This window comes from Notothenia coriiceps, unplaced genomic scaffold, assembly GCF_000735185.1.
Source record: "Notothenia coriiceps isolate Sejong01 unplaced genomic scaffold, NC01 NC01_scaffold00019761, whole genome shotgun sequence".
Lineage (NCBI taxonomy): Eukaryota > Metazoa > Chordata > Actinopteri > Perciformes > Nototheniidae > Notothenia > Notothenia coriiceps.
Window position 1 is genome coordinate 1 of NW_011352462.1, and position 22,573 is coordinate 22,573.

Genomic DNA, 22,573 nt, shown 5'->3' on the forward strand with positions numbered 1-22,573 from the left:
ACTGCTACAATTAGACACTGCGCCCTGCCCACTCTGTTGCCAGATTTGAGAGAAATAAGCAACAAGGTCTATGAAAACAAGCCCCAAAGAAGCAACACATACATGATGTTGTGTAATTTGAAACCAAAACTAAGGCCTCAGGATGACTTTAAGACTTGAACATGGTCATTTTTGTTTTGTAACATTGAATACAAAATTTAAAAAAGTATTTAAAAAAAAAACCGAGAAGAAAAAAAACTCCCGATCCCCGATTTTTTTCTCCCGATTCCGATCTTTTGAAAATCACGTGATCGGCTCCGATCCCCGATCACGTGATCGGATCGGGACATCTCTAGTACTTAGTTCATGAGAACTAAAGAGTTCTCATGAAATAAGTTCTGATGAACCTTTGTGGGAAAAGTACTGCGGTGTGAAAGCGCCTAAAGTGTGTCGCCAATGTAACCGATTAAAACTCCAAGTGTCTTAAAATGTATGGAAAGGGTCTTCAAAAAGGTCTTGAAAGGTTTTACATTTGACTTCAGGATTCCTGCATATACCCTGAATTAAGACATCATTCTCTTCTTTTAGGCGGAGGATCCAGATGCAGATGACGTGAAAGAAGTAACAGGTACTGTAAGAAATGGTTTGAGAAAAAAAAGGTGGCTGCATCTTTTTACAGTGTGGAGCTTGGAATGCAAACACTTAGTTTTGTTAGGGGGAGAGACTGGAAGCCCAAAGGGAATTGCTGGCTTTGCGTTGAAATGTGGTTAACCATAACTTATACATATTACTGGTCAAATTGATTTAAGATGCCAGTTATCTTCTTGCACTACAAAAATTAAGTGTGGTTAACAACTTGATGCTCATTGACAGCAATTAAACATGGTCAGGGAGGTGTGACAGCAGTCTTTCTAGGTTTGCCACATGAAGACAAAGACAAAGAAGATCCACCAAGACTCACTTTTTAAAGACATGGACTCAGAAATCAGCTGGATATGAACTTGCTGGACTTGAGCTAAAGTTGTTGTCATTACGAATGGACACTGGTTACGTCAAAGGTCGAAAGAAGACGGGACTGCAGCGAGAATCTGCTGCCGCACTGCTGATCTTGTGGCTTTCTTCAGCACTGAACTCTTTGTCTGCTTTGCATCAGGTGAACACTGTGGTGAAAAATGAGTGGCACCAGTTGCTCAGTTGTCCTCCAGCCTTTTGGGTTCTCTTCCAGTCTCTCGTTAGGGTCTGCTTCATCGTTTTAATTCATAGTTTCTAAGGCACAGGCCAGTGGTCATGCCGTTCCTAATCCAGGCCTTGCCAGTTCCTCGTTAACCATTGCTGTGTTTCAGAAGTGATTAAACTCTGTGCCATTCTATTCCTGTTAAATCCGTAGAAAATGAAAAAGTAGCCGGGTCTTGTTTATCTGAGCCACTTAACGAAGATCAGCACCAGAGCCCCGAGACGATCCCCGAAGAAGAGCAAGCTGCCGCGGCCGGAGGGGAAGACAATGTGTCCGACACCGGAGACAAGTCCGAGCAGGCCGCCTCTGGAGACGTGGAGACCGTCCGGGATGTTGTGGAGACCGTCCGGGATGTTGTCGAGACCGTCCGGGATGTTGTCGAGACCATCCGGGATGTTGTCGAGACGGACGCCTTAGAGGTTGGGGACACACAGAAAGCCCCAGAAGAGACATTTGACTCTGAAAACAAAAGCACGCAGGCTGTTAGTGATAGCGTACAGGGCACTGTGGGAGAAACTGTTGATACAGAAATGGGGGCTAAGGAGGGTGAGGAGGAGGATGAGAAGACAGAAGAGAAAGCTGCCGCGGATTCAGCGTCCACAGTGAAAGAGTCCTCTTCTGTAGAGGGTGATGATCCGAAAAAGAGGTTTGTTGCTTTATCTCTACTAGAAACCAAAATGGCTATCTCTGTTGCATTGGCTCCTTTGTGCTAGCAAAATTTGGATTGCTCTTTTTGGAGGTAAAAAAAAAAAACGTTCTGTGTATTTGTCCGTTTTCATTTGTGATTCTTTACACTCACCGATCTGACTTTATTACCCATTAACAAGTAAAGTATTGGGATTGCCAAATACATTTATGCACTGTTAAATCCCTGCTCTATGGATCATGATGGGCTGATCACTGTCAGTTTGTATTACACCATAAAACACAACTATAAACATCTGTATGAGGAGAGATGGTGGGGACCCTCACTGCTGTTTGCTTATTGCTTTTTTTCTTTGCCTCTAGCTCTGAGGAGAAAGATGCCAAGACTGAGACAAAAGATGAGACAGGTGAGTGTGTCGAGTACTTTCCCTTGCATTTTGTGCTGCGTTTTTACAATGTGTTTTTCTGCAAAATTAGACCTTTCTAGATGCAACATTTTTCTAAAATTGACCCAAATTAAATCAACAGAGCACAGGGTGTCCGCGGGGTCTTAAAAACGATTAAAGGTTGATAAATGAATTTAGCGAAATTTTAAAGGGGACCTATCATGCAAAATGCACTTTGTGATACATACATACATATGTGTCCCCGGTGTGTCGGGGAACTCACGCAGCGTCAGAAAATAAAACCCTTTCTCTTTTCCCCCGTACCCAAATCTTTTAAAAACGGGGGTACAACGAGCGAATACAGATTCCATCCGAACTGACGTCAAATCGGCAGCGGACCCACAGAAAGTTGCTATCAGAAACAATGCCTGACGTGATTTGGACGTAATCTCGTCTTTGTTTACATTAGCAAGCCTCGCTAACACTCAGAGCTAGCCTGTACTGGAGAGCACATGTGTTTTTAAAAAAGCAGGAAATAAAAAAAGGAACTCACCTTGTGATAAACCTGCAAGAGAAAAAGCATTTGAGCTCCATACCGTTTCAGAAATAATCCTTGATGTGGTTTAGAACAGGATGGCGTTTTATCACAGCAGAATTTAACTTTATCTCCGGTAGAATTCTGATCAGGCATTAGCTCCGCCTCCTCTTTTAATTTTTTTCAAGCTAAGGTCCCAAGATCCGCGTTTCTCAAACAGGGCTTCAAAAGAGGGGTTTCAGCAGTATGAGGCATGGCTACAATGGGTGAACTGTTTGGTATTTTGAAAAAAAACTTCACAGACATGTTTTGTATAGGTATGGCCCTACAATATATTATTCAAATATAGCATGATAGGTCCACTTTAAGCCTATTAAACAGCATTTTCCAAGGTGTTACATTTTGTAGCTTGTTTNCGAAAAACGAACAATCAAGGTTTAATTTGCAGCTTTAAAAAAAAAACACTCCAAGCTGAAACATTGGGCACCAGGGGACTCTAAAGAAGGAGGGGGGTAACCAGGCTTTATTAGTTTGTTAAAGTAGAGACACTACATACTGATATACACCTGAACATCAGCAGGAGAGGACTCTTTAAAGTAGAGACACTACATACTGATATACACCTGAACATCAGCAGGAGAGGACTCTTTAAAGTAGAGACACTACATACTGATATACACCTGAACATCAGCAGGAGAGGACTCTTTAAAGTAGAGACACTACATACTGATATTTACCTGAGTAATGCCTCTTTAATCATATTGCTACTGTCAGAAACATCTAGACAACATATTGCATTTGAAGTGGTCACGTAAGACTTATTTATCATAGTGTTTATGAACTATAAGACATTAACCCCTCTCTCTCTCTCCATCCTACAGCAGCTGGTGTTTAACTCGGTCACAAACTGTTTGGGTCCGAGGAAGTTCCTCCACAGCGGGAAGCTGTTCAAAGCAAAGAGCAGCAAGGAGCTGTACGGCTTCCTGTTCAACGACTTCCTGCTGCTCACACAGGTACTTCCTGTACATTTACTACACTTCAGAAGGGAGACATTGTAGTGTTGATAAAATAAATATTTAACTAACTCCCGTCCTCACAGGTGACCAAACCTCTGGGCTGGTCGGGATCGGACAAAGTGTTCTCCTCGAAAACACACCTGCAGTATCGCATGTACAAGACGGTAAGACCACACACACACACACACACACACACACACACACACACACACACACACACACACACACACACACACACACACACACACACACACACACACGCACACGCACACACACACACACACACACACACACACACACACGCACACACACAAAAACTCACACAAAAACTCACACTTAATGTCAATTACCTACATAATACAGGAAAAACTGTTTTGGAACTTGCAAAAGAAACGTGTTAATTAATTAAATTAATATATAATACAATTGAAGGAAATAACAAAAAATGTGAAAACTGTACCTAAGATTTTTTGCTACATTTAGAAATATATTGTATGTATTGTAAAAACACTGTATTTGAAGTGAGGTATCATTTATTTCTAATACATAGATTTGCAGTAAATGTTTTCATACCCCACCATGACTTACAACATGACTCTCTCTTCAGCCCATCTTCCTGAACGAGGTGTTGGTGAAGCTGCCCACCGACCCGTCTGGAGACGAGCCGCTGTTCCACATCTCTCACATCGACCGAGTCTACACGCTGCGGGCCGAGAGCATCAACGAGAGGTACAACTGTTTCAAATATTTGTATTGAGAAGAAGCATACAAGTGTACTTCTTTGGAGTGGAAATCATGCTTCCCTTTTTCAACATAGAAGACAAACAGAACAGCCAACAGGAAATAATAAAGAAAAAACATAGCATGACAGGAATATCATACGTAATGACATACATAGTCATATTGGGAAAGAACATATAAAATAGCATAATACAAATAAATAGATAACATTAAAGGGGACCCATCTTGCAAAAAGCACTTTTTGATGTCTTTTATACATAAACATGTGTCCCCGGTCTGTCGGGGAACTCACGCAGCGGCGTCAGAAAATAAAACCCTCTCTCTTTTCCTCCGTACCCAAATCTTTTAAAAACGGGGCTACAACGGAGCTGATCCAGATTTGCTGCCGATATGACGTCAAATCGGCGGCGGACCCACAGAAAGTTGCTATCAGAAACAATGCCTGACGTGTTTTGGACGTAATCTCGTCTTTGTTTACATTAGCAAGCCTCGCTAACACTCAGAGCTAACGTGTACTGGAGAGCACATGTGTTTAAAAAGCAGGAAATAAAAAAAGGAACTCACCTTGTGATAAACCTGCAAGAGAAAAAGCATTTGAGCTCCATATGGTTTCAAAAATAATTCTTGATGTGGTTTAGAACAGGATGGCGTTTTCTCAAAACAGAATTTAACTTATTCCATCGATCTCCGGTAGAATTCTGATCAGGCATTAGCTCCGCCCCCTCTTTTTATTTTTTTCAAGCTAAGGACCCAAAATCCGCGTTTCTCTAACAGGGCTGCAAAATAGGGGTTTGAGCAGTATGAGGCATGGCTACAACGGGGGAACTGTTTGGTATTTTGAAAAAAAGACTTCACAGACATGTTTTGTATAGGTATGGCCCTACAATATATTTTTCCAATATAGCATAATAGGTAAGGTTAAAGGGTAACGAGAGGTAAAACTGCACTGAAGTACAGTAACTGAGCACTATTACTCAAGTAATCAATTGTGATGCTTGTATTTGTGTTTCCGAATTAGAATTACAGACATTATTACAATTAAAATCATCGATTTATTGCAGCTTGATGTATTGTGTCTGGGCTCCAAATATCTGGATTACCTTTAAAAATAATGTGTGTTTTTTGTGTTGTTTGTGCAGGACGGCGTGGGTCCAGAAGATCAAGGCCGCTTCAGAGCTCTTTATCGAGACGGAGAAGAAGAAGAGAGAGAAAGCGTATCTAGGTAACTCTAGATATTAATTCCTCCATGTTTGTAGTTTAAAAACAAAAATCTGATTATTCGAAGTAAAAACAGAGCTTGTTCATCACACTCTTACAGCGAACCAATAACACCAGGGTACAGTATCATATCGGGAGAAGAAACCGCTGTCAATGACTTCTTTTTGTGTGTTCCTGAAAAAAGGCTGAATAAATAACACATGTTTTTTCTCAGTTCGCTCTCAGAGGGCGACAGGAATCGGCCGACTGATGGTCAACATCGTGGAGGGAATTGAATTGAAACCCTGTCGCTCACATGGTACGTACACACTGTGTGGTGACTGTTGCCACTCAATATCACCGAGGGATTGGCTAAACTGGGTGATCTAATTGGACGTGTGTAATCTCCATTGACGACAAAGTTCTTTGCTTTCAAAACTATTTATTTTCCAATAAAAAACAGCGTGTGCACGTTCACACGGTCCAAAACTAAAAACACACACCTGTACCATGGACATCATTATAGCTGTTGCCCCATTACGCCATTTAGTGTGTACACATAACATATAAACATTGTAATGGGTACAACACACTGCTTTAATTCAGTTTAAAACATGTATTTATTAATTATTCATTCATTCAATTATTTGAATTGAAATGTTTAATCCAAACCCTTTTGTCCTAGCTTTATGCTAGTGATGCCCATTCAATATAATGTTAAACCCTAAAAATGCTATTAAGTGCGATCACAATATCATCAATTCAAAATAAATTCATGATCGCAATATCTATAGAACAATAAATATATATATTAACATGTGTTTGTGTGTTTCCAGGAAAGAGTAACCCATACTGTGAGGTGACCATGGGTTCACAGTGCCATATCACTAAAACACTACAGGTAAGCGTTCACAACATTTTATTTTTTTCATTGATTGGAAACTAAGAGAAATGTTTACATCTTCTGTGATCTTTCTTTTCTGTTTTTGTGTCTCTTTTAGGACACGTTGAATCCGAAGTGGAACTCCAATTGTCAGTTTTTTATAAAGGACCTGGAGCAGGACGTCCTGTGTGTTACTGTGTTCGAACGAGACCAGTTTTCTCCTGACGGTCAGTCGAAATATCAATACAAATATTCATATACAGTATCTCCAGCAGAGACAATAAACGTTTGTGTCTAAATTAGACGACTAAACATCATCACGCCCAACATTAGCCACCTTTAGCTTAGCGTTGTTGACGTGAAGTCATATGACCGTGCTGTAGTTCCTTTATAGCCCAACATTAGCCACCTTTAGCTTAGCGNGTTAATAAATCCTAAAATCCAGAATTAGTCAGTATTTTAGCACTTTTGGTTCCCCTAAAATAACGTGAGTGGTTAACACACTGAAGAGATTCACACGTTTAGTTCGACGCAAAAAATACACATACTAATTATATTCTATGTTTCTTAAACAAGTTTCTAAATGAGACGCTAAACGTCATCACGCCCAACATTAGCCACCTTTAGCTTAGCGGTGGTGACGTGAAGTCATGTGACCGTGCTGTAGTTCCTTTATAGCCCAACATTAGCCACCTTTAGCTTAGCGGTGGTGACGTGAAGTCATGTGACCGTTCTGTAGTTCCTTTATAGCCCAACATTAGCCGCCTTTAGCTTAGCGGTGGTGACGTGAAGTCATGTGACCTTGCTGTAGTTCCTTTATACCCCAAAATTAGCCACCTTTAGCTTAGCGGTGGTGACGTGAAGTCATGTGACCGTGCTGTAGTTCCTTTATAGCCCAACATTAGCCACCTTTAGCTTAGAGCGGTGGTGACGTGAAGTCATGTGACCGTGCTGTAGTTCCTTTACAGCCCAACATTAGCCTCCTTTAGCTTAGCGGTGGTGACGTGAAGTCATGTGACCGTACTGTAGTTCATTTATAGCTTAACATTAGCCACCTTTAGCTTAGCAGTGGTGACGTGAAGTCATGTGACCATGCTGCAGTTCCTTTATAGCCCAACTTTAGCCACCTTTAGCTTAGCGGTGGTGACGTGAAGTCATGTGACCGTACTGTAGTTCCTTTATAGCTTAACATTAGCCACCTTTAGNAAAAAGATTACGTTGTTTTCGTAATCGTTGCAAGCCATAATCGTAATTGTGATTAAAATATGATTAATTGAGCAGCCCTACTCTAAAGCTAGTAGGGGCTTTACAGTACAGACAATTACCGAAATTGCATCGCATAGTTACAATTAAAAAAATAACTGATATCGTAATAGTGTCAAGTGTAGAATCCAAATCATAAACTTTTCATATTTGGAAGGGACCAAAGAAATAGACAGATTTATGAGCCACTCTCGCAATGTCAGCAGCTTATCGCAGGTGTTTACTCTTCCTCTGGAGGTCTGATAGGGTTGCAAGATTCAGAAAATACCCAGTTGCAATTATTTTGGACAGCTTTACAATTGCAATAGTTTCAAGTGCAGAAACAGGGTGTGCGCGGGGTCTTAAAAAGTATTAAAGGGCATTTTCCAAGGTATTACATTTTGTAGCTTGTTTTCAATAAGTATTTAAATGGTCCAAAGAGGTTGTATTCTACAGTCTGCCTGAATGTAATCATTGCGTAGGTGTGTAGTGTGATTCTGTGTAGTTTATTTATGGCATCCCGTTGGATTTGACGTCATCTGAACAGGACATCGCACGCTCACTGCTTGATAGCACGAAGCTCAGTTTACGCCGGTTGTTAAACAACATCGTTATGGGGAAATGCAAGTCTGCGTCCAAATGGTTGGAAGATAAGGAGGAAGGACAATCAATACTGTAAATAGTAAATATGAGGTAAAGTGTGTCGCCAAGGTAACCGGTTAGAACTCAAAGTGGCGATGAGGTCTTAAAATGTATGGAAAGGGTCTGAGAAAAGGTCTTACATTTGAATTCAGGATTCCTGCGTATACCCTGAGAAACCAAATCGTAAACTTTTCATATTTGGAACGGACCAAAGAAAGTAGACTGTAGGTGTGACCGGGGAGAAACTCTGAGGCACAGTGGCAGATGTCGGCAGCTTATCTGGAGGGAGTTGAGCTGCTAAATGTTTATCCTCCACGCCTCAGCGGGAGCCTCTTGTGTAATCGGGGAATTTACATTTCTCGACTTCTAGCAATGAGGATTTCATCCTGTTGCAAGGAAAAAACAATTCTCTTTACGACTAACACTTGAAATGACGAGGACACTTGCGAAACACAACATAGTAGGAAATGTAAACCATGCTTTGGTGAATTGAATCAGTGTGGGGCTGAAGAGAAGTCCCGGTATTCTACAGACTCAATAGAAAATCCTTGTTTGTTGAAGATCCTTCTTAAAAAAAACACATTTTAACTTGGATTTCATTCACCCGTTATTTATTTTTACAAAATAACCGAAACAGGGGAAGATCCTTTGAACATAAATCATTCTCTCTTAAATAAAAAGGAATCCTGTGTGAAATTAAACCGAACACCATGCTTGTTGACAACATATTAAGCCATTGCTGATCTAATAGAGGAAACCATAAAGCCTATATTTGCAACACTAAATGGAAACTCTATTAACTGCTGATATAAATTACATCCTGTGCAGCAGTCAACGATTTCCATTACAGATTAATTTGACAATCATGTTCACAAAGCTCTTCTCTAAACAGTGAGCAGCTGTGACTGCATACAGAGTTAAGGTTTATGTAAGCAGCTCTTTTTTGGATTTGGGGAAGTTTACACTCCAGTAACCCCCGTGATAGTAATTATGAGAAGTATCTTCACACTGAGTCGCGGTATCTCTCTAACTCCAGTGATTTCAATGAGTGGAAGTCAGCTGCGGGGCGGCGTTTCAATCAAGATGAGAGCGGCTGGAAGCGTGAACGTGCTCAGAATTTATATTTACCGTGCGGAGAACTACTGGTGTTTCCTGTCTGGCTTTGGCCAAACAGAGAGTGAGCCTTTAGCTTAGCGGTGGTGACGTGAAGTCATGTGACCGTGCTGTAGTTCCTTTATAGCCCAACATTAGCCTCCTTAAGCTTAGCGGTGGTGACGTGAAGTCATGTGACCGTGCTGTAGTTCCTTTATACCAACATTAGCCGCCTTTAGCTTAGCGGTGGTGACATGAAGTCATGTGACCGTGCTTTACTTCCTTATAGCCTAGCATTAGCGACCTTTAGCTTAGCGGTGGTGACGTGAAGTCATGTGACCGTGCTGTAGTTCCTTTATAGCCCAACATTAGCCACCTTTAGCTTAGCGGTGGTGATGTGAAGTCATGTGACCGTGCTGTAGTTCCTTTATAGCCCAACATTAGCCACCTTTAGCTTAGCGTGGTGACGTGAAGTCATGTGACCGTGCTGTAGTTCCTTTATAGCCCAACATTAGCCTCCTTTAGCTTAGTGGTGGTGATGTGAAGTCATGTGTCCGTGCTGTAGTTTCTTTATAGCCCAACATTAGCTTTTTGCTGTGTGTTGATATGTGGAAATTATCCTGCTGTACAAAACGTGCAAGTATCATAAACCTGGGTTTGCCATAGATCTTATTTGAAATCCAATGGAACAATGAACTCCCTTAAAAACCTCGTAATGCTTGCAAACGCTGTGTCTTAGTGAGTGAGTGAGTGCTCAGCAGTGAGGAACATGCAGAATAAAAGAAACGCATGTCGTAGAACACCCCCTGGACCAGTTACCTGCTTTATAATCACTAAACCTCAAGAGGATACACTGAAGGGGGCTTCTGAAAGACCCCAGGTCAGTTTGTGTCTTGACTCTCTGATCCTCATCCTGTGTTATAAAACTATCCCTCCTGAACCTTGAAACATATGTTCCTCAAAGATTGCAACACTTTAAGGTTGCATTTCAAAAACATGACGGCTGTTTTTACTGCTTGTGTGTTTTGGAGGAGAATGTGACCCAGTTTGGTGTAATGATTACACTGACTCTGCAATAAAACAACACACCAAGTGATCCGTAGAGAATCACTTTATAAGCTTTCTGCTTTTCAGTTCAACGTCCAAAGTGTGACAGGATTTTCCTCCAGTCAGTGAAGACGTTGGCTGATCAAACCTCTCCTAAGCTAACCTCTCTCTCTCACCCACCCCCCCCAGGAAGAGGTCCGTCCCCAGGACACAGTGTTAGTGATCGGAGGCGTCGCTGACAGCAGTAAACAAGGCCGCAAAGCTGCCTGGAAGTTTGTGAAGGACAACTGGGAGGAGCTCTACAACCGCTACCAGGGCGGCTTCCTCATATCACGGCTCATCAAGGTACATAAAACACTGATTGTGGCCCTGAGACATTAACTGTGCCTCGAAATGAAAAGCTATCTGGGTCAAACAATTACCATGAAGTTATACATTCATATTATTCTCTATTACAAAGTCAAATGTTTTAACTAACCTAATCATTATGAAAACAATGTATAACATATATGATTAATATTAATATATTCATAACATTAGATAATGGCTCAATCTGGTCAACTATTTAATTTACAATTTTGAAACCAGCAGTTTTACTATTTGAAAAGAAACTTCACACCCTTTGCCAAAATAATGGAACAATTGAGAATCCAAAAATGCTTCCCGTGAGGGTCAAAGGTTATTGTCTTCAACTGATTTGTTGTTTTATTTTGTTGTAAAAACGTTTTTCCTATTATTCCATAAAAGGGCATAAAGCTCAGGTGAGCTCCAGGTAGATCAACAACAAATAGAACCATTTATTCTGCTGAGTGAATAAGTCTAACTTTTCACAATGTCGTTTTTGTTTACTCCGCTCACACGTTTCCTGTCGTCGTGTCTTTGCAGCTCACAGTTAATGGATTTGCTATCGACAAAATGGCTGCTGAAATAAAGGTGAGAGCGCTTCACTTGTTCTGCAGATATTTGGTTTGTTCCTGGAGGTGACATATATTACAAAGAACTTCACACGTTTGACCACTAGAGGGCAGCATGACCTCACAGTACTGACATGTCTGTGTCGTCTGAACATCGAGGTCTACTCTCTGCAAACACAGCAGCTTTAATCTCGATACCAAACTTAACCGTTATTGAATTGTTTGAATGTGTTCTGTTTTAACCCATAAGAACCCGGGTGTCACGTGACATTTAAATGTTCTGGAAAGTTCCTTATACAGCTTTAGCCTTTTTATTTTATCTCATGAAGTCCCCAACAGTCTGGTGGGTCCTTGGCCAGGTCATGTGACTTTGTGTTGCCTTGACAACATGTCTGTCCATGTGCGATGCTAACACATGTGACAGAACGAGCTACATTTCAAAAGCTTGTAATAAGCCTTTATTACATTTAACATGTTTTGAACACAATTATTATTATTAGCCTTAACATTTCTCAGAAAGTCTAGAGCGACACATTTAGAAATGTTATTATGATCTGCTGAGTTAATTTAGCTGATTCAATTATATTTAGTTCATATATTCTATACTTTTCAGTTCAGAGAATGTTAAAGGTCACCTATTATGCAAAATCCACTTCTTCATGTCTCTTCTACATCAACATGTGTCCCCTCTTCTTCATGTCTCTTCTACATCAACATGTGTCCCCTCTTCTCCATGTCTCTTCTACATCAACATGTGTCCCCTCTTCATGTCTCTTCTACATCAACATGTGTCCCCTCTTCTTCATGTCTCTTCTACATCAACATGTGTCCCCTCTTCTTCATGTCTCTTCTACATCAACATGTGTCCCCTCTTCATGTCTCTTCTACACTAACATGTGTCCCTCTTCTTCTGTCTCTTCTACATCACATGTGTCCCATTCCCTCTCCTGTCTCTCTACATCACTGTGTCCCACCTCTTCTCCATGTCTCTTCTAACATTCACATGTGTCCCCTCTTCTCTCATCCGTCTCTTCTGACATAAACACTGTGTCCCCTCTTTTCATGTCTCTTCTACATAAACATGTGTCCCCTCTTTTTTCATTGCGTCTCTTTCTTACATCAACATGTGTCCCCTCTTCTCAATGTCTCTTCTCTACATCACCTATGTGTCCCCATCTTCTACATCAAACCATGTGTCCCCTCTTTTTCATGTCCTCTCTACATCAATCATGTTGCCCCTCCTCTTCATGTCTCTTCTACATAAACATTGTCCCCCTCTTTTTCATGTCTTTCTAACATCACATGTGTCCCTCTTCTTCTGTCTCCATTACTACATCAACATGGTGTCCCCTCTTCTTCATGTCTCTCTACACTCAACATGTGTCCCTCTGTGGGAAAGAGACTGCTGAAGTTTCAGGAACAAAGATTCTCTCTCTTTTTGTCCTGATCCATTTCTATAAAAAACCCTGTTCTGGAAAAATGAGCTGATCAGATTTTTGGGGGCACTTTGATGTTCAATAATGATTGTTTTTTGTCCCTGGTGTAAACCATTAGCGCAATCCAAAGCAACCAAGGTAACCCCCCCCCCCATTATCACTGAAATCTCCTCCCTTAGAGCACCTTGTGGTTCTTTGTGAACCAAATCTCTCTCAGAGGGGGCGGGGGAGGGGCTCCTTATTTTTCATCTAAAGTTAACAGGACAGAGAATCCGGCTCATTGGGAAACAGGGCTGAACAGATGGGGATTTATGGGTAATGCTGCAATGATACTGTTTGTGTTTTCAGCCAATCAAGAGACCAGCTCTAGAATATTCTGGAACCTGTGATATAATTGATGAGCAAACAGTTATGATAGGGGACCATTTTATAATGTTATGACTATCTGCTGTCCCTCCAGAGTTTTCCTTTGAGAGCCCACCGGCGCCTCGGGCGGGAGCGCAGAGTGGAGCAGTGCTGCGAGAACATCCTGCTGAACGACGCCTGGCCTGAAACGCGACGCAGACGACATCCTCTCAGTATCTACTGAAACGCATAAGGCCCCCCCAATCGGCTGATCCCCCCCTCCCCTTCAGCGCGGAACCTCCAGCCATCTTAGCTGCCCCCCTCACCTTCCCAACATACCGACCAAGCGACCGCACACGCAGGCCTTCAATTTCTCCAAAGAAACTGTAAATGAAAAAACAAGAAGGCACAGCCAGGAATTGAATCAACGGCGATGGATAAACACAGAGGAGAGACCTCTTTCTACGTTAANGAAAAGTCAGCACACTCAGCACGGATAGTGCGCGCAACATGATTGCAGCGTCCAGGCAGCTCCTGTTCGAGCATATGCCTTGAGTTGCACATAGCTCCAACGATCCATCACACACACACACACACACACACACACACACACACACACACACACACACACACACACACACACACACACACACACACACACACACACACACTTTGTATTGTATTATTGTATGAGAGGTTCCAGGTTGAATTGAGGCGAATATTTGTAATGTTCAGAGGTTGTTGTGTTTAATATTCATGAGAATATTTGTCATTGTTCAAATGATAATAAAAAATTGCATAAAGCATATTTGTCCACTCATATGTTGATAAGAGTATTAAAAACTTGAAGGTACATTTAGAACAGATAACAAATGTGCAATTAATTTGCGATTAATTGCGATTAACTATGGACAATCATGCGATTAATTGTGATTAAATATTTTAATCGACTGACAGCCCTAAATATAATACATTATTTGATATATATATTATATATTTATATAGTTACAACCGGCCCTTTGAGTGTAACCTTTATGCAAATGTGGTCCTTGGTTGGTGATTGGCTAATGGTTACACAAGCCAAACAATCGTTATGACATCATAAAGTGGCCAAAATCTGATCAGCTCATTTTCAGACAGGTTTTTATATAAATGGATCAGGACAAAAAGTGAGCGAATCTCTTCTCCTGAAGCTTTCAGAATCTCTTTACACAGGCACATGTTTATGTATAAAAGAAATGGAAAAAGTGGATTTTGCACAATAGGTGACCTTTAAACACTGAGTCTTTAACAGGGGTTCTGTCCCAAAAACCCTTGAATCCTAAGCAAGCTCACATTTGCCAAGTCACATATTGCCAATATAGTGGCTCACGTTAGAAATGCACAATAATGGTTTTTACATGGCATTTTAGACTGTCCACTTGTTATTTTGTGTCTATTTTAGTATGCAAATAAATGTAATACATATGTAATAGGTGGCCTTTGTTTCATCTCTCTTCAGCTAAGGGGTCCTTAGCCTGAAAACCTTCAGAACCCCTGCTGTAAATCCTAAAGATACAGTATGTTATAATGCTATGGGATGCTCTAATACATTCCTTTAAACAACCTGTCTGCTACTGTGAATAATTTATTTCTGCTGCGATGAATACAGAGAGGAACTGGCGATTGTGTTTGGAGAGGGTTGTTTTTTTAAGACCTTGATGTTTTCGGAATATATTTTCTGCAACAGATAGACTTTAAAAATACCCTGCTCTTCTGCCATTTTGCAAGGCTTTTTGACACATTTGCCAAAGGTATGTTTGGCATTTATTTACACCGGCAACTGCAACCACCACCTGCAGAGGCAGAAAAAATACTGGTGGAACAGAGGAGGTGAGATTAGTAAATCAAACTACTTTCCGCAGCCGCACATAAATAAACCACTCAACTGAAGGCCGACATTTTTTTCTTCCGCCTGCTGTATTTCATCTTCAATCATGGATAAAACGTAGAGTGGGCGAAAAGGCTGCTGCAGTTGTGTGTGTGTTTCTGTTTTCCTCACCTCTCATCTGGCTTCATTACTAATTAGCAAAAGGGGAAAATATGATAAAAGACCCACTGAAGAGTCAAAACAGCTTGAATAATGTTAGCGTCATCTTTACTTTCATCATATACTTGTTACAAACTATTGATTTCCCTTTTGGCAGTGTTCTCAAAGTATGTTTGCAGCAATCGATCGCATACAGGGTCATTTGAGTGTCACTCATAAAACAAGTTGTTATTCCTTCTCTACAACAAGAAAGTACAGCTAATGAAAAGGCGGCCTGACCTGTAATGCTCCCTTATCATCAAGAAAAATTGAAATACAGTTTGAGCTTGTCACTGCCGAGCCCTCCGGGGATTTGATGGAAGACCTGACAATCTGTGACTAACTTCTATGACTGTCCCTGAAGGTGCCATGGTGTGCATTAAGCAGGCAGAGCCATGGACCCTATTTTAGTCTCTGGGAGCTGATAAGGCGCATATTCTGAATCACACATTTACAGTCACGGTTATTGAAAAGCAGGGTCACTCATACGAGCTCTTCATATGGAGATAGGGAGCTTGAAGAAAATAAATGAATTAAGAATGGCCTGTTTTTGGCTCTGCTGTGATATAATTTCAAGGACTTTTTCCATTGATGGTATTCAGGAAATGGACTCTCTCACATCATTGTGCTCTTATGAACTTACATTAACGTGTGTCTTAGGTATTTAACATTCTTAAGTCTTGATTTAGTGTGGCAATGAAACTACTTTATTTTTCTCTAACCATTGACTCCTACTATGCAAAATGTGGTTACCATAATAATCCAACAAGTCCTCCAACTCATACGACCAAATGGGCCGATTGTTCAGGCCCTTATTACAACCAAATATGTCGTTTGTTCAAGCGCTTAACCCTTTGGAGTCCTGGGCTAATTTGGCCGTTTTTGCATTCTTTTGATTTGTCTTACTAAACCCCATTAAGAAATGTTTGGCATGTCAATGTTTGGTATCTTTTTTTTAAGGACAACCTCACTTATATAACCTGATAGTTATTTCTTTCATTTTGAGATACTATATGAACATTTTGGACCCAAAATCACAAAAAAACAGATTTTGAAAATGATAATATTTTTCATATAGGTAACAAAAACATACACAACGAAACCATTTGAAAGCTGGAAATAGATGCATGGGATGTCACTATGATAATGTGAAAGTTTGATTGAGGTAGCATGAACCTATATACAAATTCTATGAACAAATAACAGGTGTATCCATAGGCTTTCCCCCCTCATTTCTCAAGTTCTGTCAACAGACACAGTAGGCACAACAAAACATTTAAAATCTTAAATAATGTACATGGGATTTCATTCTGATAAGGCAAAAGTGTTATAATAAATATATTTATTATAACACTTTTGCCTTATCAGAATGAAATCCCATGTACATTATTTAAGATTTTAAATGTTTTGTTGTGCCTACTGTGTCTGTTGACAGAACTTGNCATGTTGACTGCATGGGCTGGGATCGAACCCACAACCTTCTGGTTGAAAGACGACCACACTCCCTCACAGCCACAGCGTGTGTCTTTGTGAAAGAAACACAGCACAAACGCTTGTATAAACATGAATGAGTTTTACGTAACAGACGAGGGTATGACCTGTGTTTCCACTAATTATGAAACACAGTGGTCTCAAGCATACTCACATGGAATTAGAGGGGATTGAGGTTTAAGAGGGGGGAAATGAACGAGTGAAAGAACAAGTGGGGGGGGGTTTGAAAGATAAAAGTGACTGAGGAAGAGTAAAGTCAGAAAGAGAAGGTGAATGGAGGATCAGTCAGAAGAAGAGGGGATGAGAGAAGAGAAGCTGAGAGCGCTGTAATAAAGTTTGGCCTTGTGCTGCCAGCAGGGTCCTTCCCCTTAAGAAGCCAGCAGGAATGTGAGGAATGTTTCTAAGAAGAAAAAGGAAGGAGCGGAGGAGAAACAGTGGAGGGTGATGGGAAAGAAAGAAAAGCCAAGGAGGAGGAGGAGGAGGAGGAGGAAGGAGAGCGGGGAAGCGAGATGAAGATAGAAAGAGGGAGACGGGGAGATGAAGGCAGGGAGAAATACGAGACACTGTGGAAAAGGGTTATTATCTTTAGCAGGCGGAGTAAACACCAGAACAAAGGGGATAAAAATAATAACGCTGGAAAATATTTGGGAGGAAAAGCATGTTTTTATTTTTGCGCGTGCGGATATCCATGTGTTTGTTTGCATATTTATACGTGAGAGAAAGAATCAGGGTGTGATCAGCTGCATTACTGAACTCCACTCAAACTCTTCTAGCTGGATTTCCTTTCTAAAGTTTCCCCTTTGCCAGAAGTGTCACACCTGCAGTACTCTTTTTCCATGTGTGACGGCTCTTTCAGCAGAATACTTTTTTTAGTCCTGTGGTGGTCAGTTGATAATCATGAGATGCAGACAAACAGAGACCTAGCACATCGACACATACCCGCTCTAATTGTGTGTGACCCTCCTGTTTCATGGAAGATAACCATGGAGGTTATTTAAAGAACTGAAAATGCATAATGCCGCCATGGAAGAAAATTATACATTTAGCCTCCAGAGACTGAGCTCAGTGAAGACATGGTACCGCCCTATAACCACAACACATATCGGGTCAGGATCGGTATCTTTGGGATTGCCTTTAGCATATCAAAAATGTTTAGGAAAACTTTACATTTTGTGAAAGCAGTCACATTTGCAATAACGGCCCTCTAGAGTGGTCCAGTGATGACGTATATTTGTTGGCGGACCAGTGAGTTAACATCACAAGGGCTCCCTCGACAAAAAGCAATGGGATTTCTTCATTGGATTTCAGAATATTGCCGAAATCTTTGGCAAACATGTTTATGTTACTTATAGTTTTTTTCAGCTGGATATTCTCCACGTATTAACACACTTTTATGGTCTTTGAGTGGAAATGCTATTGGCAGAAGTAAATGCTAACGCTAGGCTATGAACAAACATAGGCGCACAAAGCTAGGCCTCACCATCGCTAAGCTAAAGGCCCTGTGTTACGTTCCCGACTGGACTAGGGGAAAGGAAAGGAAGCGACACGACCAGAGTGGAATTGGTAATAATTATAGGTGGTTTTATTATACCAGCTGGGCAAACAAAATGGCAGGCAGGCAGCCTGGAACAAACAAAAAAGGCCAAAAGGCGCAAGTTTACATAAACGACCAAACAAAGGGATGACTCTAAAAAGGAGTCTGTGTACATACACTAAATAAGAAAGAAAACTAAACCTCACGGTAAACGTGGTACAACTGAAAATGAGGAAGGCTGCACCCACACAGCTGCAGCTGATCAACAGGTGCTAATCACCTGGGTCTAAGCTAACACAATACGAACACAAGTAGCTGTTCAACAGGTGCTAATCACCTGGGTCTAAGCTAACACGTTATAAACACAACATAATACGAGGCACAACACACTACTTGCACTCTGCTAAGTAGTTTACGGATTATAGGGGAGCTAATAGCTTAAACACCACAAGTAAAGTATCAAGAGGCTAGAGGCGTCTGTCTCCCAACACAGAGCCTCCCGAATGATCTCCGTTCCAAGCCTTTGTACTCCTCCCCCGGAAGACGTGCCGGAATAGGGCGGGGATTGGATGACGTCTATCCAATCACCGGTTCGGATGTTGCGAGGGCGGGACGACCAGTGGCATTCAGAGGAGACCTGCGCGCTCCATATGCGCGCCGCGCAACACAACACAACACACACACCACACAACACACACACCACACACACAACCACACACACACACACACACACACACAAACACACAACACACACACACAACACAACCACACACACCACCACACACACACACACACACACACAAGACTTAACAGCCCCAGGAGGGGCAGCGGCCGTAGCACCCTCCTCACACACAACCCTGCCATGGCACCAATACATCCCCACACTTCTGTATGTAGCCACACATTCAGCTGTCTGAATGAATAAATCATTGTAATATCTGTGAAGAGGCAAAAGGCAGTTGCTGAAAATGGAAAATTTTTGCATGAAACGGGGCTTACGTATTAGTAACCCTAGTTATATAAAGCACCAGGGCGGAGCCTCTACAGACACTTTATGGTCACTACTCTCTATCATGCTATGCGGGCATTCACCTACTGAGGTTGCATAAACCGCTAGCCGTTTTGCAATCGGGGCGAGGCCTATCCTGAATGCGGCGTGCACGCCCACAGGTATATAAGACGGGCTACGCCTCCCGACTGTCATCCTTCACCCTCTTCAGCGGCGGGCATGGATAAGACAGGGCCCCCAGGCTAGAGGGCTCCGCCCTGTGGTTATATAACTAGGGTTCCAATACGAACCCCCGTTATATATCACACATGGCTCCGCCCTCTTACTGGACTCAGATGTACAGTGGGTGGAGCCCTGAATGTATAAACGCCCTGGTCGTCCACACCACCCCCCTCCGACAATCACCCTCGCCCGCCCCCACCAAAACAAAACCCCGACCCCGGCCTTTGCGTTAACAGAACCACTGCCCAACCCCCACTCTCCCTCCCAACACGTTGTAACCAGATGGCGCGCACAAAAAAACTGTCAAGGCGGCCGCAAAGCATTGAGATAGGCAACACCTACACACGCATCACTACCTCAGTAGCATAGAGTGCTGGCCCATGGACAAAAACTTGCTCGTGGAAGAACCTGCACATGCGAAGCATTACATGCGCATCAAATCTCCACACGGCCGGCACACGGGAAAAACCTCAAGTGCACCTCTACCACCAACAACCCAAAAAAATCCCCCAGCAGGGTCAGCCACCTCTCGCCCCCACGACAGCCCCCCCACCCTCTCACCACAAACCATCGTTGTTAAACACAAACAAAGCACCGCCAGCACGATCAGAAGGAGCCAACATGATCCAAGAAGATAAAACTTTAATGAAAGAGGCCTCCCCAGAGTGTCAGACCAAGACGCCGCCGTGCCACCCATATATCCTCCCCAACAACCTCACGCCAGCCTTGCCCACAATTACACGGGCAGTTGCACACCCAGCCATAGCCCGCGTAGAGTTGCACGGACCCCACATGCGCGCAGGCTCTCTCCGGCCCTGCAAACTTTGGCAGGCATCCTGGTCAGGTGACACCTACTTGAGAGAATTGGAGACACTCCATGCTCTGGCGGCGATTTTCATTTGAACGGGACGGCGCAAAACGAGGAGCATTTCGGACCTAAGCTATACGGAAGGAATGAAAGGTATATTAGCTGAGTTCTCAATAAACAGAGACCAGAAGACTGGTCAAGATACTGACTAACCTCAAGCAACCTTGAACTCAAAAACGCACTAAAAGCTTTGGATCTTATCATCAGTTTGATGAAGCGCTGTCTACCTCTGCCTCGAACAAGAATGGGTAATGCCGTATTCAGCATCCGTTATAGGCATGACCAACTGCTTGATGCATCTGCTCACGAACAAAGACATGTTGAGCATCACACAAACCACTCGCTTACCTGATGCATTGACATATGCCCCCAAAAAACAGTTTAAAGTACCTAGAGACCAGTCAAAAATAAGACGGAAACCACCAAAACCACCGACTCCCAACAAATCATCGTGATTAAAAAAAAAAGATAACTTTGATTAACCATACCACCCCTAGGCCAGTAAGGTAAGACTTTCCACTGGATAATAACTGCAAGCCAATGTATATGTTTTAGACAAACTGGAATCCACGTTTTACCTGAAACTGATGCAGTTAGTCACTTCTTTAATGTTTGCTTCTTCTAGATGTAAAGTCAAGGCTGTCACAACGTTATTGCACAACTCGCAAGTTATGGAGCGCGACTGACTGGTTCAAAATACTTGATTCTTATTATTATCGATAGTAATTACTTGTCCTTTCAAATATTGAACACACAAGGACGCGCGTGACAAGCATACTTAGAGGAAACCCATTCACTCATTAACTCCTCCAAAAAATATCAGAACTCATTATATTAAAATATATAAACACTGACTATGTGAATCCATAATCACAGGAATTGACAGCCACTCGAATACGCGACAACTAAATAATGAATATGTATAAAATAAATTATCATATATTAACAATACAGACAAAAACATCGATGAACAGTAATAATATAAATGATACTTATTTGCAAGGCAAGTCTGATCGATTCAAAGATAACCCCTGCTACGGTCTAAGAGATGAACAAAACACCATCAGTTAATATAGTTCAGTTAACAAACATATCAACTCAAATAACATATAATGTCCTGCCACACTACAAAAAAACATAACTATGAATCCGCAAATATCGTAGGATATAACTGTTTGTGCCAACAATACATGAGATCCTGATGGTTATCTCGCACAGTTCACAACACCGTACATCTCGAATCAAATTGTGGACTTCCAAGTCTAACAATTAATGCATCCTCAGCCACATGGCGCCTTACAAACCCTCCAGACAAACAAACTTATAACTTCTCCAGGGGCATGCAGTGAAACTCATCCCTGCCACCACTCATTGACCCACCCCATGAATACTGATAACATTTCTAGATCCACCCCTCGCACATAGTTTATAGATTATATAAAAACACAATAGCACAACAAGGACATTCCAATTTGTATATAACCTAGCACTGGACCTTTAATGAACACATTCATCACAAGACTCAACATCATGGTCATCAAAAAGGACGCAATTCCAACAAACCTAATAGTTAACACTACTATCCTGATAGCCTGATCCACACAGCAGGAAGTCAATTCTGAAAAATGACTCTGTGACTTTACATCTATTCAAAAACCTGAATTGGAATGGCTTACGCCCATACCCTAACAAACCACACACCACCTCCACCAACCACAGGCACCAATAGATCTGACACCCTCTTACCCTTTTGTCGCCGTCAATTCAGTATGGCATTGTTTTTGTAGATTTTGAGCTTCTCATATCAGTCCACATTTTAAAGCAAATGGCTTGGCCAACTATAAGTGTGACCACACCAGAGGCGGTCGGGACTATTGCAGAGCAAACTGTAACTAATGAGACACTCTACAGCGAGACGCCAAGACCGGCGATCAAAGAATGATATCACACCTGCCACATGCTACCTCCTAGCACTCTAATCAACCAACACATGCACTGACACCCAACAGTACCCGCTCACCCCTTCCTACTCACACTCCTGACAATG

The 22,573-nt window shown here is 41.9% G+C and overlaps 1 protein-coding gene and 1 long non-coding RNA gene across 2 annotated transcripts in view; both read left to right on the forward strand.

The window, feature by feature from the left end:
- Positions 1–543: 543 nt before the first annotated feature.
- Positions 544–2,266, forward strand: LOC104952234 (uncharacterized). Its single transcript, XR_799100.1, has 3 exons — positions 544–607; positions 1,367–1,859; positions 2,222–2,266. It is a non-coding gene; the product is annotated as an uncharacterized lncRNA (long non-coding RNA).
- A 1,349-nt stretch (positions 2,267–3,615) lies between these two features.
- The window catches only part of LOC104952239 (intersectin-1-like), a 21,803-nt gene continuing 2,845 nt past the window's right edge, over positions 3,616–22,573 (forward strand). Inside the window, exons 1-7 of the mRNA XM_010779026.1 lie at positions 3,616–3,792; positions 3,879–3,959; positions 4,403–4,524; positions 5,676–5,758; positions 5,969–6,052; positions 6,570–6,634; positions 6,735–6,843. Of these exons, the coding sequence (XP_010777328.1) occupies positions 3,616–3,792; positions 3,879–3,959; positions 4,403–4,524; positions 5,676–5,758; positions 5,969–6,052; positions 6,570–6,634; positions 6,735–6,843 (721 nt within the window). The remainder of the gene's footprint in view (positions 3,793–3,878; positions 3,960–4,402; positions 4,525–5,675; positions 5,759–5,968; positions 6,053–6,569; positions 6,635–6,734; positions 6,844–22,573) is intronic.